Source organism: Ipomoea nil, unplaced genomic scaffold (genome assembly GCF_001879475.1).
Source record: "Ipomoea nil cultivar Tokyo-kokei standard unplaced genomic scaffold, Asagao_1.1 scaffold0848, whole genome shotgun sequence".
NCBI lineage: Eukaryota > Viridiplantae > Streptophyta > Magnoliopsida > Solanales > Convolvulaceae > Ipomoea > Ipomoea nil.
This window is the reverse complement of record NW_017617276.1, coordinates 2143106-2157660: the sequence shown is the minus strand read 5'-3', so window position 1 is coordinate 2157660 and position 14555 is coordinate 2143106. Positions and strand designations below refer to the sequence as shown.

Below are 14555 nucleotides of genomic sequence, written 5' to 3'. Positions count from 1 at the left end.
ATACTCGTTGGAGTTCTCATTTGAAGTCTATTTCAAGTTTGATGAGAATGTATAGTGCAACATGTGAAGTTTTACTTAATATTGTTGAAGATGGAACTACACATGCTTACCGTGGAGATGACGATGCAGCTTATGAGATACTCACTTCTTTTGAGTTTGTATTTATTATGCATCTCATGAGAAAAATTATGGATATTTCTAATATGCTTTGTCAAGCTTTGCAACTTCAATCTCAAGAAATATTGAATGCAATGCATCTTGTGTCATTTACTAAATTGCTTATTCAAAATTTAAGAGATAGTGGATGGGATGAATTAGTTGCAAGTGTGAAGTCTTTTTGTGAAATTGTCAACATAACTGTGTCGAATTTTGGTGTTCAATATATTGCAAGAAAAGGAAGGGCTAGGCATCAAAAAGATGAATTAACAATTGGGCATCATTACAAATTTGATATTTTTAATGCCTTGATTGATTCTCAGTTGCAAGAGTTGAGCAATAGGTTTGAAGATAAAGCAATGGAGTTAATTATTCTCAGTTCATCGTTGGATCCAAAAGAGATGCGTATATCATTCAGAATTGATGACATTTGCAAGTTGGTAGAGAAGTTTTACCCTCAAGACTTTGAATTTATGAGATTTTACAACTGAGAACGCAACTTGAACATTTTGAACATGTGCAACAACTTCCTGATTTCAGAAAGTATTTCTGATCTACGCCAATGGTTGGTGAAAACTAGAAAATCGAACATCTATCCTCTTGTGTTCAGAGTAGTAACTCTCATTCTCACACTTCCAGTATCTACAGTTACTACAGAACGAACTTTTTCTGCCATGAATATAGTAAAGACTACACTTCGCAACAAGATGGAAGATGACTTTCTTAGTGATTGTTAATTTGTCAGTATACATTTAAAAACAAATTGCAAAACAATTTAGTATAGATTCAATTATAAATGATTTTTGTGACATCTCAAGAGAGACGTTCTAAATTTAGTAGATTTATAATCTAATAATGTATTTTAAAATATGTTAAACGAATATTAATGTATTTTATTATTCTCTTTCAAATTGTGATCGACTCTCGCATCAACAAATCCGAACTCCGTTCATGTACTTAAACAAGTCAAACTCCGTAAACCGAGGCTCTGTTTGGCAAACTTAGCTGAAAAGGAGCTGAAAGCTGAAAAGCTATAAGCTCGGAGCTGAAAACTGAAGAACTGTTAAGCTAACTGTTATGATTGAAAGTGTTTGGTAAAATTAGCTTTTTGATAAGGTGATAAATGTAAAAAGTCTAAAAAGGACATTTTCATAAAATTTAAATTAGTTTGTTTACATATTAAAATTTAACATTTTGTCTTTTAAAAAAAAAATTAACATTTTGAAATAAAACTGTTAGCATAATCATGATCTAGCATCTCATAATGAAGTAGCAATATTTTTGCAAATCTAATAATAATAATAATAATAATAATAATAATAATAATAATAATAATAATAATAATAATAACAATAATAATAACAATAATAATAACAATAACAGTAACAATAACAGTAACAATAACAGTAATAATAACAGTAATAATAACAATAATAATAATAATAATAATAATAATAATAATAATAATAATAATAATAATAATAGTAGTAGTAATAATAATAATAATAGTAATAATAATAGTAATAATAATAATAATAATAATAATAATAATAATAATAATAATAATAATAATAATAATAATAATAATTTAATCTAATCTAATCTAACTCTATAATAAAGCAAGAAGTTTTTGTCAAAATTTTTTCCCGCCCATTTGATACTATGCCGTTTTGAGTATATCATATAATTGCCAGTTATTTAATGGCGTGTATAATGACATTACACATTGGAATCGGCTTAGCCGTTTTGATAGAGAAAACTCTTTGTATTCTAAAGTAATTCATATATACCCATGCTACAGTCCTTGGTTAATAAGCAGTTCATTTAATGTAGATCTCTTGGTATTCTAAACTACATCATCATCAGATAATAAATGCATAACTGAAGAGATGCTCACAGTTAAAAAAAAAAAAAAGAAATTTATACAGAGAATATGCAGAGTTTAAATCTGCATTTTAAACATTCAATGAAATCTTAGATTTCCCATAAAGTGGCTGTTGTTCATAAAGCTTGAAATCTTCTAACTCTATAAAAGGGCAACTTCTGGATGCAAATCTTCCTTCCGAAAATCAGGTTACTATCCTTGAATTTGAAATCATTTTTGGTTCAACAAAATGCCTTCAATGTTCATTACTGTGAAAAACATCAAACCTGAACACCAGCTCAGGGCAATCAGGGTTAGAGCAGTCCGGGTATACGAAGTTCTTAAGAAAATGGGAGAGGGCCAGACCAGCAAGAGTATGGAAGTTTTGTTACATGATGAAGAGGTACTACTTTTGTTTTTTATAATGCATCATATTACTGCTATCTACGAATATAATCCTATTTCAAATCCTACTCATTTCTGTTTTTGTTATTGGCAGGGAGACTACATTCATGCCACCATTCAAAAAAAAAAATGTGGTCAAATATAGAGATATACTAAAAGAGGGGAAACTGTTTGAAATTAAAAAATTTATGGCTGCCACAAATTACTACCTGTACAATATTACAGAACACCAGTATATGATAAAATTCAACCATAAAACACAAGTCAAGGAGATAAATTCTATAGGCTTTCCTTTGAAAATGTTTCGCTTAAAGAGTTTCCTTTATTTAAAAGACCTTGCCGATGTTAATGACTAGGAACTTATTGGTACTATCTCTAAATTTGCTAAGATTTTTAATATCTCACTAAACTGAGCTGCTAACATCTGAGTCTAATTATTTCTAACTTTGCAGATGTTAGTGGTCGTGTCATTGAGATCTATAATCATGTGGATAAGATTATAGGTGGAAAGGCAACACGACTTATTGACTTTCAAATTGCAGTCAATGCGTAAGTTTTAAATAAATTTATTTTGCTTCAATTATCCCAATTACTGTATTTAGTCTTTAATACAGTAATTTTTATTTTTTACTGATTGGATCACAGTGATAACACCCTGACCTGCACACTGTGGAATGAACATGTATCTTCTCTTATGCCGTACTACAATAGTGATTCGAAGGAACCACTTATTGTAGTCATTCAGTGCTGTCGGGCTAAGGTGGTGAGTTTCTCTATCCTGTTTAGTCTAATGTCTATTACTCAGTTCAGTTACCTAATATATCTATGGCTTATTTTTTTTTTTAGGTGAGGTGTGAATCACCAGCTCGTACGATGCTACCAAGCTTTGGTTCAATGAGGATTTTGAGGAATTCCTAGAGTTCAAGTCAAAGTAAGTAGACCTAATTTAAGTCTTATTAAATTTACTCATCTACTATAATTAGTCAGATAAAAAATTTAATCATCTACTGTAATTACTCATATACTGTAATTCCTAGAAACAATTAGTCAGATAAAAAATGCACTCATATATTGAAAACTTTAAAATTTTTTTGAAGGTTGAAATCTGAAAATACTCCCATGAGAAGTCTTAGTACTGGCACTCTGCACTCACAGTCTACAGGCATTAGTGACTTTAAAAATGCTTCTGTCATTGTCACTACCTGCTATGATCTTAAGAAGATTCAAGAGGTAAGCAAAAAAATTTACTATCTGTTCATACTTAAATTATATCTCACTTGCTCTATTTCTTTTACACATTAATTAATCTATGTGTATACTATAGGATGGGGAATACAATGTTGCTGCAGAGATTTAGGGTTTAGATTGTGAGGATGGGTGGTACTATGTATCATGCATGTCACCCGGTTGTAATAAGAAACTTAAAGAAGAGGGAGGATCACTCATTTGTACTAAGTGTCAAAAGCCGTATACTAAGGGTACAGTCAAGTATAAAGTGGTGATCATTGCTCTAGACAAGAGTGGAGATGTTCCGCTCTTGCTTTGGGATAGAGAAGTGGCAGAACTGGTGCGGATCCCTGCTTCTCTTTTGTATCAGAAATACAAGGAGGTAAATTTTTGTAGCCTAAAAATACTTTATTGTAGAGACTCTAATGCTATTAACAATAGACTAATGCAAACTAAATAACCAGGTTGATGTTGAAGTACCCCTTGAGTTGGATGCTATTGTGGGAATGAAAATACTGTTTAAAATAGGTTTTAAACAGGCTCTAAAGAGGGGTATTAATTCTCCATTCAATGTGTTGAGGCTGGTAAGGGAAGATTTGCTGAAAACCTATAGTGACAGATTTGTGGAGCATCAAGAGCAGGATTTAATGTCAAGGATGCTTGAGGAGGAAACAAACACTCATGAAAATTCTGAAGTAAGAAATTCTTACTAAAAGTCTTAATAAATTATGTAATTTTCATTACCTAATTTTATAACTGAATCATCCTTTTGTTATATACAGGAAGCATCTATTGGAGAAGAGGTTAATAGTCCTGCATCTGTGCAGCCCTCTCAAAAGGATGTGGATGATGTTGTCAATTCAGTAACTACTAAAAGGTCACTTTTGGATGGGGTTTCTTCATCCAAAAGTGGCAAGAAGTTGAAGGAATCCAACATCAAGAAGAAAAAAATGTAGCATCATTTGTTCTTAAGAAATATTGTTATCATGATCTAGACAATTTAGTATTATGTATTTTGCTACTACTATGTGATCCTACTTTTGACACTATTGTTGTTGTATTATTTTCTAAGGTTGGATAACTGTTTTGCTATTATTGTATAACTGTTAATCACTAATTGATATTAACTACTGTGAATAACTGCTAATATGTCATATTGCTATGTGTAATTTGTGGAAGTGAGCTTTTTTTGCAGGTAAATAAGGTACAAACAACAACTTGCTGGAATAGAGAATATGGAATATTCAGTGGCTATTGTTTTACCACTGTAATTTGTTTGGACTGTGATTTTTTACCTAAGTCCCAAATTTGGTCAAAGTTTGGACAATTGGTTTTTATGGGGCAGTTTTATATATATTACCTATCTTTCATTTTTCTTGATTTTTTCTTTAGGTACAGTCTCAAGAATGATGGTGATGCAATGGAATAATTAAATATTCAAGAAACATGCTGAAAAGACATTATATGTACAGATTCAACATAGGATTACTATTTAGAATAGAGGTGTAACTACTGCTAATTGATTGCTCTTGACAATGTAGATAAAGAGATTATTCAATAAGAGTATTGTACCTTTTTTGTAGCTTTAAGAACATTACACATGGGATTATTGAGATTTGTTTAAACCCTAAAAAGTTGGTAATTAATTAGATGAAGTACAAACTGTATAAAACTACAGTAAAGTAGATCTTATAACTTACAACTACTGAATTCAAAGTATAGTACCTTAAGTTGTTTGCCTTCACAATTGTTCACTTCAATTGCAACATATATCTACCACTAGCAGAAAAATAACCCAACCTATATAATAAAATCCCAAATCAAGTAACTACTAAATAACTAATAAGCTTAATTCGAGAAAAGTTGAACTAATTTGAAACAGCTATGGGATTGGGAGATGATGAATACAAACATGTACATAAAAAACCCTAAATTAAATGAAGAAATTCAAATTATATTAATCTGTTGTAATAAAATGATATTCACTTTAGAAAGATTTCCACCTCAAAGTGAGATAGATATATATTTTGAATGCAACACTATAGTAACCTAATTTGGCTTCTTTGTTTAACAATCATACACTATAGTATGATAGTTCAAGTCAATGGAACACATGCTGCTTTTCAAATTTACATTTTAGTTAAGAACATTTTTATAAAATAGCATAACCTAATGTGAGATATTTTTTTTTTTTTTTTTGGTTTTAAACTGAGTACGCATATTCAATTCAAAAAATTCTGTACAAAGGTGCCCCAAAAGTGACCACCCAAACAAGTATGTACAAACTTAGAGCCCAAAAGACTCAATACCATCAAAAAAGTCAAATTAGGCCTAAATAATCTGAAAATCTTTAACAGGAATGGCAACTGGACTATATATAGCCCAGCAGCCATGATAATAACAGATTATTTAGGCCTTAAGCTTCATCTAAATCACCATGGGATCACCAAGCTTGGTGGTCCCCCTTCAAAACTCACCTAATTTTTAATATACAAAAATTAATGTACTAATAAAGTGTGAGATTTTTTTTTTTTTTTTTTTTTTTTTTGGTTTTAAACTGAGGACGTATATTGAATTTAAAAAATTTTGTACAAAGGTGCCCCAAAAGTGACCACCCAAACAAGTATGTACAAGCTTATAGCCCAAAAGTTGCTCTAAGCAACTCATGACCATCAAAAAGGCCAAAAGGCTAAACAAAGAAGCGAAATTACGCCGAAATAATCTGAAAATCTTTACCCCCAAATGGCCACTGGGCAAAATACTACCCAGCAGCAATGATAATAATAGATGCCATGCAGCTTAAGCTTCATCAAAATCACCATTGGATCACCAAGCTTGGTGGTCCCCCTTCAAAACTCACCTAATTAACAAATTCAGCTCCACAGATAAGCTCTAACCCTCATGCAGGCCAATCTGTAGTTTCTGGAGTTGCAGTGCCCAGATACTTGGACCTGCTAAAGTAGACAACAAATATATAAAACCTCAATCTATTTGGGTAAAAGGACAACTCAAGAATAGATAAATCTGCTAAATTAGGAGTTTTCATACATAATTGGTAAAGCAGAACTAATTAAATATGTCAACAGAAGTTAAGACTATTTACAACATACTGTTAAAATACTACGATGACATGTGAATTGACCAAACCAATCATTAGTATTTCGGTTTAAAAACACGGTTATTTCCACTGACAAAAATAAATAACACAAGCATATTAATGCATTATATAATCAAGTATGATGACAATTTGAGAGTTGAAAGTGAACGCAACCAAACAAATTAAACTAAGCATTGCTCAGCAAATTTAAGAACTAAAGCCAACTTTATTTTACATAATACAATTATCTCAAACACATTGAATCCCATATAAATGATTTCAAATTTGTATTGTTCCACAATCAGGAACCAGCACTCAGTAAAAAACTTAAGCTGTAATCTAATCTTACCTTGCATGCCAATTTAAAATTATAAACCAAAATATATAAAGAAAGTCTAGCAAAGACAGAATAAAGTCAATAGATATATTTAACATTAACATACAACATTACATAAAAGAATTATTAGTGTTTAGAAGGAAAAGTGCAAAATTAGTTTGAAAAACAATATATTATTTAAAATTAAATAAAAGTTGTCAGCAGCTATCATTATAGCTACAAAAAACCCTTCAGTTCCACTGAAAATCTCAAAAGCCCCAAAAGTATAAATATGCCCAAATTGTCACAAGTACTTGTAACTATTCTACTAAATTCAAATAGGCTAAAACAAGTTTAAACACTATCATAGGTCAGCCAAAATGAAGAATTCAATGATATTTTTTTGAAAGATACACATTGCAATGAAGAAAATTACAAAGTCCACCATTATAGGCATCAAAAGGGAACAAAATCCAGAAAATAAAGGTAAATTCCTAAACTTATCTCTTAGTTTTCATATCAGTTTGCTTTGTCTTCTACATGCTTGCTTAGGTATCATTGCCTGCTCTCCCATTCAATTCAGCAATTGACACCCTAGAAAAAAACATGCAAAAAAGAAATTACAGGTTACAAATTCTCTGAATAATATAACCATTGGAGCATTTACAACAAAGAAATTATAGGTTACAAATTCTCTGAATAATATAACCATTGGAGCATTTACAACAGGTACATTACCAATTAAACAAAGATTTAGTTAGGGGTTTCTAAATTAACAATCTAAGGACATATATTTTGTACTAAAAATAATCATATATTACCATTTCACAATCGGGAATGCAATGTGTACAAATCTAAGAAATAACTATGCACACCTTAGATCCAAGAAAATAAAAGCAATAACTACTAAAAATCGAAGTGCATGCATAGTTTTAAAAAACTAATAAGCTTAATTCGAGAAAAGTTGACCTAATTTGAACAGCTATGAGGTTTGGAGATGATGAATACAGTGAGACATAAAAAACTTAAATTAGCTCACGAAATTAAAATTATACTAACCTAGAATGATGAATTGAGCTTCACTTTAGTAAGATTTCCACCTCAAAGTTAGAGAGATAGCAGCGACAAGGTCCATAAACGAAGGCGATGGAGATGAAGTCGTGATACACGGAGATCGAGAGATGAAGCCGAGACGTAGAGAGGAGAAGGGTCTAGACCCATCTTCCTCATGTGTTCTAGATTGTGAGATAGAGAGAGGGCTACGAATGAGGTCAGAAATGAAAGAAAATGGCTGAGATAGAGAGAGGGCTACGAACATCTGTTGAGACAGAGAAAGGATAAGAGTCACCTTCATCCTTATCTCTTTATTTTCTTTAATAAATAAACAATATATATATAATTATAAATATGAATATAAATAAATAAATAAATAAATAAATATATATATATATATATATATATATTTACTTATATTTATTACAAAATGGAATGATCTAGAATGTCTAAGTGTAGTATTGTAATGCTAACCCTATTAAATATATATATTATGTTAATTTATATAATAAATATAGATAAAAAAATTAAATGTAGATTGAACTATTGTGCTAGATGTTTTATATAATATATAAACTTTAGCTATAAGGATCTTTTATTACATGTACCTTAATTACAAAAATAATGTACTTTTAAAATATTAAAAATGTTCATGATATTCATGGTCCACACAATTGTGTGTACCATGGTACCCCCAATAATTTGCCTTATAATGCTTCCCTTATTTTTAGCACTTACAAAATTAGGTTGTACAATAGTCTAATTAATTATGTTGTGTACTAAATTAATAAGATTGTTACTTATGTTATTTTGTTTTCAATTATAATGTTATATTGTATATCACAGAGAATTTAGAAAATTCATCATCAACAAATAATGATGCTCAAGGTACAGAGCAAAGTACTGCAAGTATTCGTAGACGATATTTTATTAGAGGGTGTTTTACTCAAAAAATTACACCAATGAGTAACATCACTAATGGTAAAACTCCTACAATTTAGCGATATACATTTTATGTGTCTTTAAATATCCATATAGTTGTAATTATTTAAAAATGTTTGTCAAATTCTTTTTTTGTATTACACTTGACTAAGATATCTGTACTGTAAATTATTATGTATGTTTAATAAAGGTACTTGCAAGATACACATAGGCTCAAGCAATTGCAAGCATTTTATTTTTGGAGAGTTCCAAGAACCAATATCAACCATAACAACATCTTGCTTAACTGGTAACTTTCTATACTCATATCTTATATAATTTTGAATATTATCAAGTAAAAGATAATTGTTTCTTTTATTATTGTGTTCAATATAGGTTGTAGCGCACAAGATAAAGTAGTCATGCGTCAACCTTTACATAAGGCGACAACTGAAGAAGATCATGTCGTAAATAGAGACTTGCTATCGGCGTTTGAAGAGAAATCTATCCCTTTACTTATTGAAATAGCCAATAATGGCAAAACAGGTAATAATATGAACTGTGTTATGTACAAACGAATGCTAGCAAAGTATTTGTAAAAGACATTGCCCAATTAATATTAACATTAACTTTAGTCAATTCAGATTTGGGTCTAACGATTGAGGATGGACGGCGACACTCCGATATTGCAACATCCTCTGGGTTTGCATATGTATAAAACTTTCATACCTAATGCCAGCATTATATGGACGCCTATTAAAAAATCCTTTTAATGCAGATGAGTATTGTGATTTGGGTGATGCAACCAATATTTGCGACCATTGTGGGGCGTTGTTTTGGTTCGAAGTAAGGAAAAAAAATTATTCCACTAAAGGTTCTCCGATGTTTTCGTTGTGCTGCAACAATGGGAAGATTAAGTTGCTGGCGATTACGTTGCCACCAAAAGGTATATATGATCTATTTTTCGGCAATGACGAATTATCAAGAAAATTTCTCCAAAACATCAGAACATACAACAACATGTTCTGCTTCACATCAATGGGCGGTAAAATAGACACGAGCGTGAACAAGGGCGGCGGACCTCCTGTTTTACAATTAAGTGGACAAAACTATCATCTAATGGGCAGTCTCCTTCCAGAAGAAGGCAAACTACCACATTTTTCCCAATTTTACATATACGACACAACAAATGAAAAGAACAACCGTATAAATGCTGTCAGGTAAACAAACTGCGCTTAGTACAATAAACCTACGTATTTTTATTGAGATCCTTATCAATGCATATTTTTTCTTCTTTTAAGGGTGTTGGTGAGCAAGATGACATTCATGTAGAAATAGTGAATGTCATTCAGAGGGAGCTAGATAATAATAATGTTTTGGTTAAGTCATTTCGGATGGCTATGTCTGAGCTTAATAGTAATCCATGCGCTGAAGTGAAGATTAAGTTGTTGGGAAAGCGCACTAAAGATGCCAGGACATACAATCTATCGCAAGTGTCTGAAGTAGCAGCTTTAATAGTTGGAGATCTTGATACTAGTATTGGTGAGCGTCATATTGTGGTTCAAACTAAGGGTGGGAAACTGCAGAGAATCAGTGAATTAAATCCTTCTTACCTGCCACTGCAATACCCGTTGTTGTTTCCATATGGTGAAGATGGTTATCGGGAAGACATTGCATTCTTGAACGTACTCGGCAACCGTTCCTCTGGTGGTAGACACAGGATTAGCCCAAGGGAGTTTTTTTGCTATCGCATACAGTCTAGAAATTCTGTTCAGAGTACCATTCTATTTGCAAAGCGGTTGTTCCAACAGTTCGTTGTCGATGGATACACAATGGTTGAGTCAGGAAGACTCATTTATATCAGGACACACCAAAAAAGCCTAAGGTGTGAAACATATAGTGGGTTGATCGATGCTTTAACCAGGGGCGAAGTAGACCCAGCAGCACAAGGTCGGAGAATAATACTACCTTCAAGTTTTACAAGCAGAGCTCGATACATGATACAAAACTATCAGGATGCCATGGCAATATGTAGATGGATTGGATACCCATATTTATTTATAACGTTTACATGCAACCCAAAGTGGCCAGAGGTGCAACGTTTTTTACAAGATTGAAGGTTGAAAGCAGAAGACCGACCTGACATAACTTGCCGATTATTCAAGATGAAGTTGGATTCCTTTATAGCTGATTGTCGAAAGAATAAACTTTTTGGCTCTGTGGCTGGAGGTAATCTTTTTGTTTAGTCTTACACCAATTTCTTTAAAATTAGCATAAGTTCCCTTCCCTTTATTTGGTAATTGCTATTATGTTGCAGTTATATATACCATTGAGTTCCAAAAGAGATGTCTTCCGCATGCTCATATACTGCTTTTTTTGGAGAAAACTAAAGAAGTTAGTCAAGTGGTTACTCTAGACAAAATCATTTCCGCTGAGATACCAGATGAAAATACAGATGTAGAATATTACAAATCTGTAGAGGAATTTATGATGCATGGTCCATGTGGAAAAAGCAAGGAGCAATTCTCCATGTATGGTAAATGGACGATGTTCAAAACATTTTCCAAAGAGATTTGTTGAGTGTTCTACATTTGATGACGATGGTTATCCGGTATATAGACGGGGAGACAACGGCCGTATAGTTACAAAGAACGGCATCGCGTTGGACAACAGATATGTGGTACCGCACAATAGACATTTATTACTTAAGTACGAGGCTCATATAAATGTTGAGTGGCGCAACCAGTCCCGCTTAATCAAGTATGTTAACAAGGGTCATGATCGGGTAACAACCGAATTCTACAAAACTAGAAATTATGAAGAGAATGGAAAAGTCATAGATGGGATTAATATGTACTATGACTGTAAGTACATATCACCATGTGAAGCGGTTTGGCGTTTGTTTGGTTTTGATATACAGCTTAGGGCTCCTTTAGTGGAAAGGTTAAGCTTTCACTTCCCTAATCAGCAAAGTTGTGGTGTTTGCAGATGATGATCCTGTTGAGAACACTGTTAATAGACCCACTATAGCACAGAGCATGTTCTTGGAATGGTTTGAGGCTAATAAGACATTCCCAGATGCAAGAGAGCTTACTTATGTCGAGATGCCAACAAGATTCGTGTGGAAGAAAGACCTTATAAAATGGCAGCCACGGAAAAAAGGGTTCTCAATCGGAAGGATCTTCTATGTCCCGCCTGCGACTAGAGAAATCTTTTATTTGAGATGTTTGTTGAATAAAATACGTGGCCCTACAAGTTACGCAGATATCAGGACTGTAAACGGTGTCCATTATGCCTCATTTCGAGATGCGTGTTATGCTAGAGGTTTAGTTGATGATGATAACGAATATGTTGATGCAATAGATGAAGCCAGTCATTGGGCGTCAAGAGATCAGTTGAGGAGATTATTTGTTACATTGTTAATGAGCAGTTGCATGGGTAAACCGGAAACAGTTTGGAATGATGCGTGGCCACAATTGTCTGACGATGCACAATTCCAGATCCGCAAACAATTGAAAAATAGAGGTACACATACATTTTACATATTATTTTTATTATATTGCTAACAAAATATCAATTGATGTTTAACGTAGTTAACTTAATTAGTATATTTTGATATAAACATATGCAGATTTTGTGTTGACTGACTCTCAAAAGATGAACTTTGCTTTAGTGGAGATTGAAAAGCTGTTATCAATTCATGGTAAGAGTTTGAAGGACTTTCCTGAAATGCCAACGGCCAATCTTGAGGCCTTTAATGTTATATCAAACAGGCTTATACAAGAAGAATTGTCATATAACTGTGTGGATCAGGAGAAAAGATAACCAGGAATTGGTAAGCCAGTTAACAGAAGAGCAAAAGGTCATATACAATGAGGTGTTAACAGATATTGATCGCAAAGCTGGTGGGTTATTCTTCGTTTATGGTTATGGAGGGACTGGTAAGACGTTTTTGTGGCGAGCATTGTCCTCCGCTTTTAGGTCTAAGAGGGAAATAGTGTTAAATGTTGCATCTAGCGGCATAGCTTCGCTTTTATTACCAGGTGGAAGAACTGCACATTCTCGGTTTGCTATACCGATATCTGTTAATGAAGATTCCACTTGCAACATAAGTGACGGCAGTCCATTAGCAGAGCTTATTTTTCAAAGAAAGTTGATAATATGGGATGAAGCTCCAATGATGCACAAATTTTGTTTTGAAGCCCTAGACCGAACTATGAGGGATTTGTTGTGTTTCAAAAATCCAAGTAGTTATGAAATGACATTTGGTGGTAAAACAGTTGTTTTTGGTGTCGTTTTCAGGCAAATTCTACCAGTAATTCCGAAGGGTACAAGACATGATATTGTTCGGGCGAGCATTAGTTCCTCATATCTTTGAAAATCCTGCAAAGTATTTAGGCTAACTAAGAATCTACGCCTAAGAAGTGTACAATCACAAATCGAGGGTAAAGAGATTGAGGAGTTTGCAAACTGGTTAGCTAATATAGGTGACGAAACTGTTGGTAATTCAAGTGATGGTGAGTCAGATATTACAATTCCAGAACACTTATTGCTGAAGTGCGAGGATGACCCTATTGCTACAATTGTTGATAGCACATTCCCTCATTTTAGACTGGGTATTGGCGATCTGTCATATCTTAATGACAGTGCTATTTTGGCTCCAACATTAGATGTGGTAGATAACATTAACCAATACATGAATTATCATAATCCGGCTGAGGGTAAGACTTACTTGAGTTGTGATTCTGTTTGTAAGTCAGATTCAAATGTTGATATGTTAGCAGATTCGCACACTCCCAAATTCTTGAATGAGCTGAGATGTTCTGGAGTACCAAATCATGCTTTGACATTGAAAGTTGGGTCACCTGTTATGCTCTTGAGAAATATTGATCTCACACTCAAATTATGCAACGGTACAAGGTTGATTGTTACTAGGTTAGCTGATCACGTGTTGGAAGCCAAAATCATGTGCGGTACAAATGCAGGAATAAGAGTATTAATTCCCAGAATGTCACTTACACCGTCAGATCCAAGATTGCCTTTCAAATTTCAATGGAAGCAATTCCCGTTGATGCTATCCTATGCCATGACAATCAACAAAAGGCAAGGACAAACACTTTCTAAAGTGGGAATGCTGTTGAAAAGACATGTCTTTAACCATGGCCAATTGTACGTAGCTGTTTCAAGAGTTAGTAACCCAAGGGGTTTAAAAATTTTGATTTGTGGCGAAAATGTACCATATCTTAGTACGACTAAAAATGTTGTGTACAACGAACAATGTGTAATAACATTCCACAATTTATCATTTCAAATTTAGTAAGCTTTTAAATTGTATATTTCTTCATCTTATTATATTATACAGAATATTCTATGTACTATATATATAGCCGTGCATTGCATGGGTTCAACAAAGAAGTCTTTAACAATGTCTAATAAAATTACTAAATTCATCATTTCAATTTTATTAAGTTTTGAAAATGTATATTTTTCATCTTATTATATTATACAGAATATAA

The 14555-nt window shown here is 32.8% G+C and overlaps 1 protein-coding gene across 1 annotated transcript; it reads left to right on the top strand.

Annotated features, from left to right (window-relative positions):
- The first annotated feature begins 3821 nt into the window (after positions 1-3821).
- LOC109178476 lies at positions 3822-14555 on the top strand. The gene is made up of 15 exons (XM_019328109.1): positions 3822-4034; positions 4117-4347; positions 4435-4564; positions 8965-9027; positions 9436-9585; positions 9684-9751; positions 10341-11070; positions 11227-11268; positions 11357-11570; positions 11659-11903; positions 12028-12564; positions 12671-12742; positions 12813-13341; positions 13438-13974; positions 14549-14555. The coding sequence occupies exons 1-15, from the start codon at positions 3822-3824 to the stop codon at positions 14553-14555; spliced, it is 3768 nt and encodes a 1255-aa protein (XP_019183654.1).

Coding starts and splice junctions, on each gene's coding strand:
- LOC109178476 (XM_019328109.1), top strand. CDS start 3,822: ATGTCACCCGGTTGTAATAAGAAACTTAAAGAAGAGGGAGGATCACTC. Junction 9,586..9,683: donor AGCCAATAATGGCAAAACAG/GTAATAATATGA, acceptor TAGTCAATTCAG/ATTTGGGTCTAACGATTGAG. Junction 11,571..11,658: donor AGCAAGGAGCAATTCTCCAT/GTATGGTAAATG, acceptor TCCGGTATATAG/ACGGGGAGACAACGGCCGTA.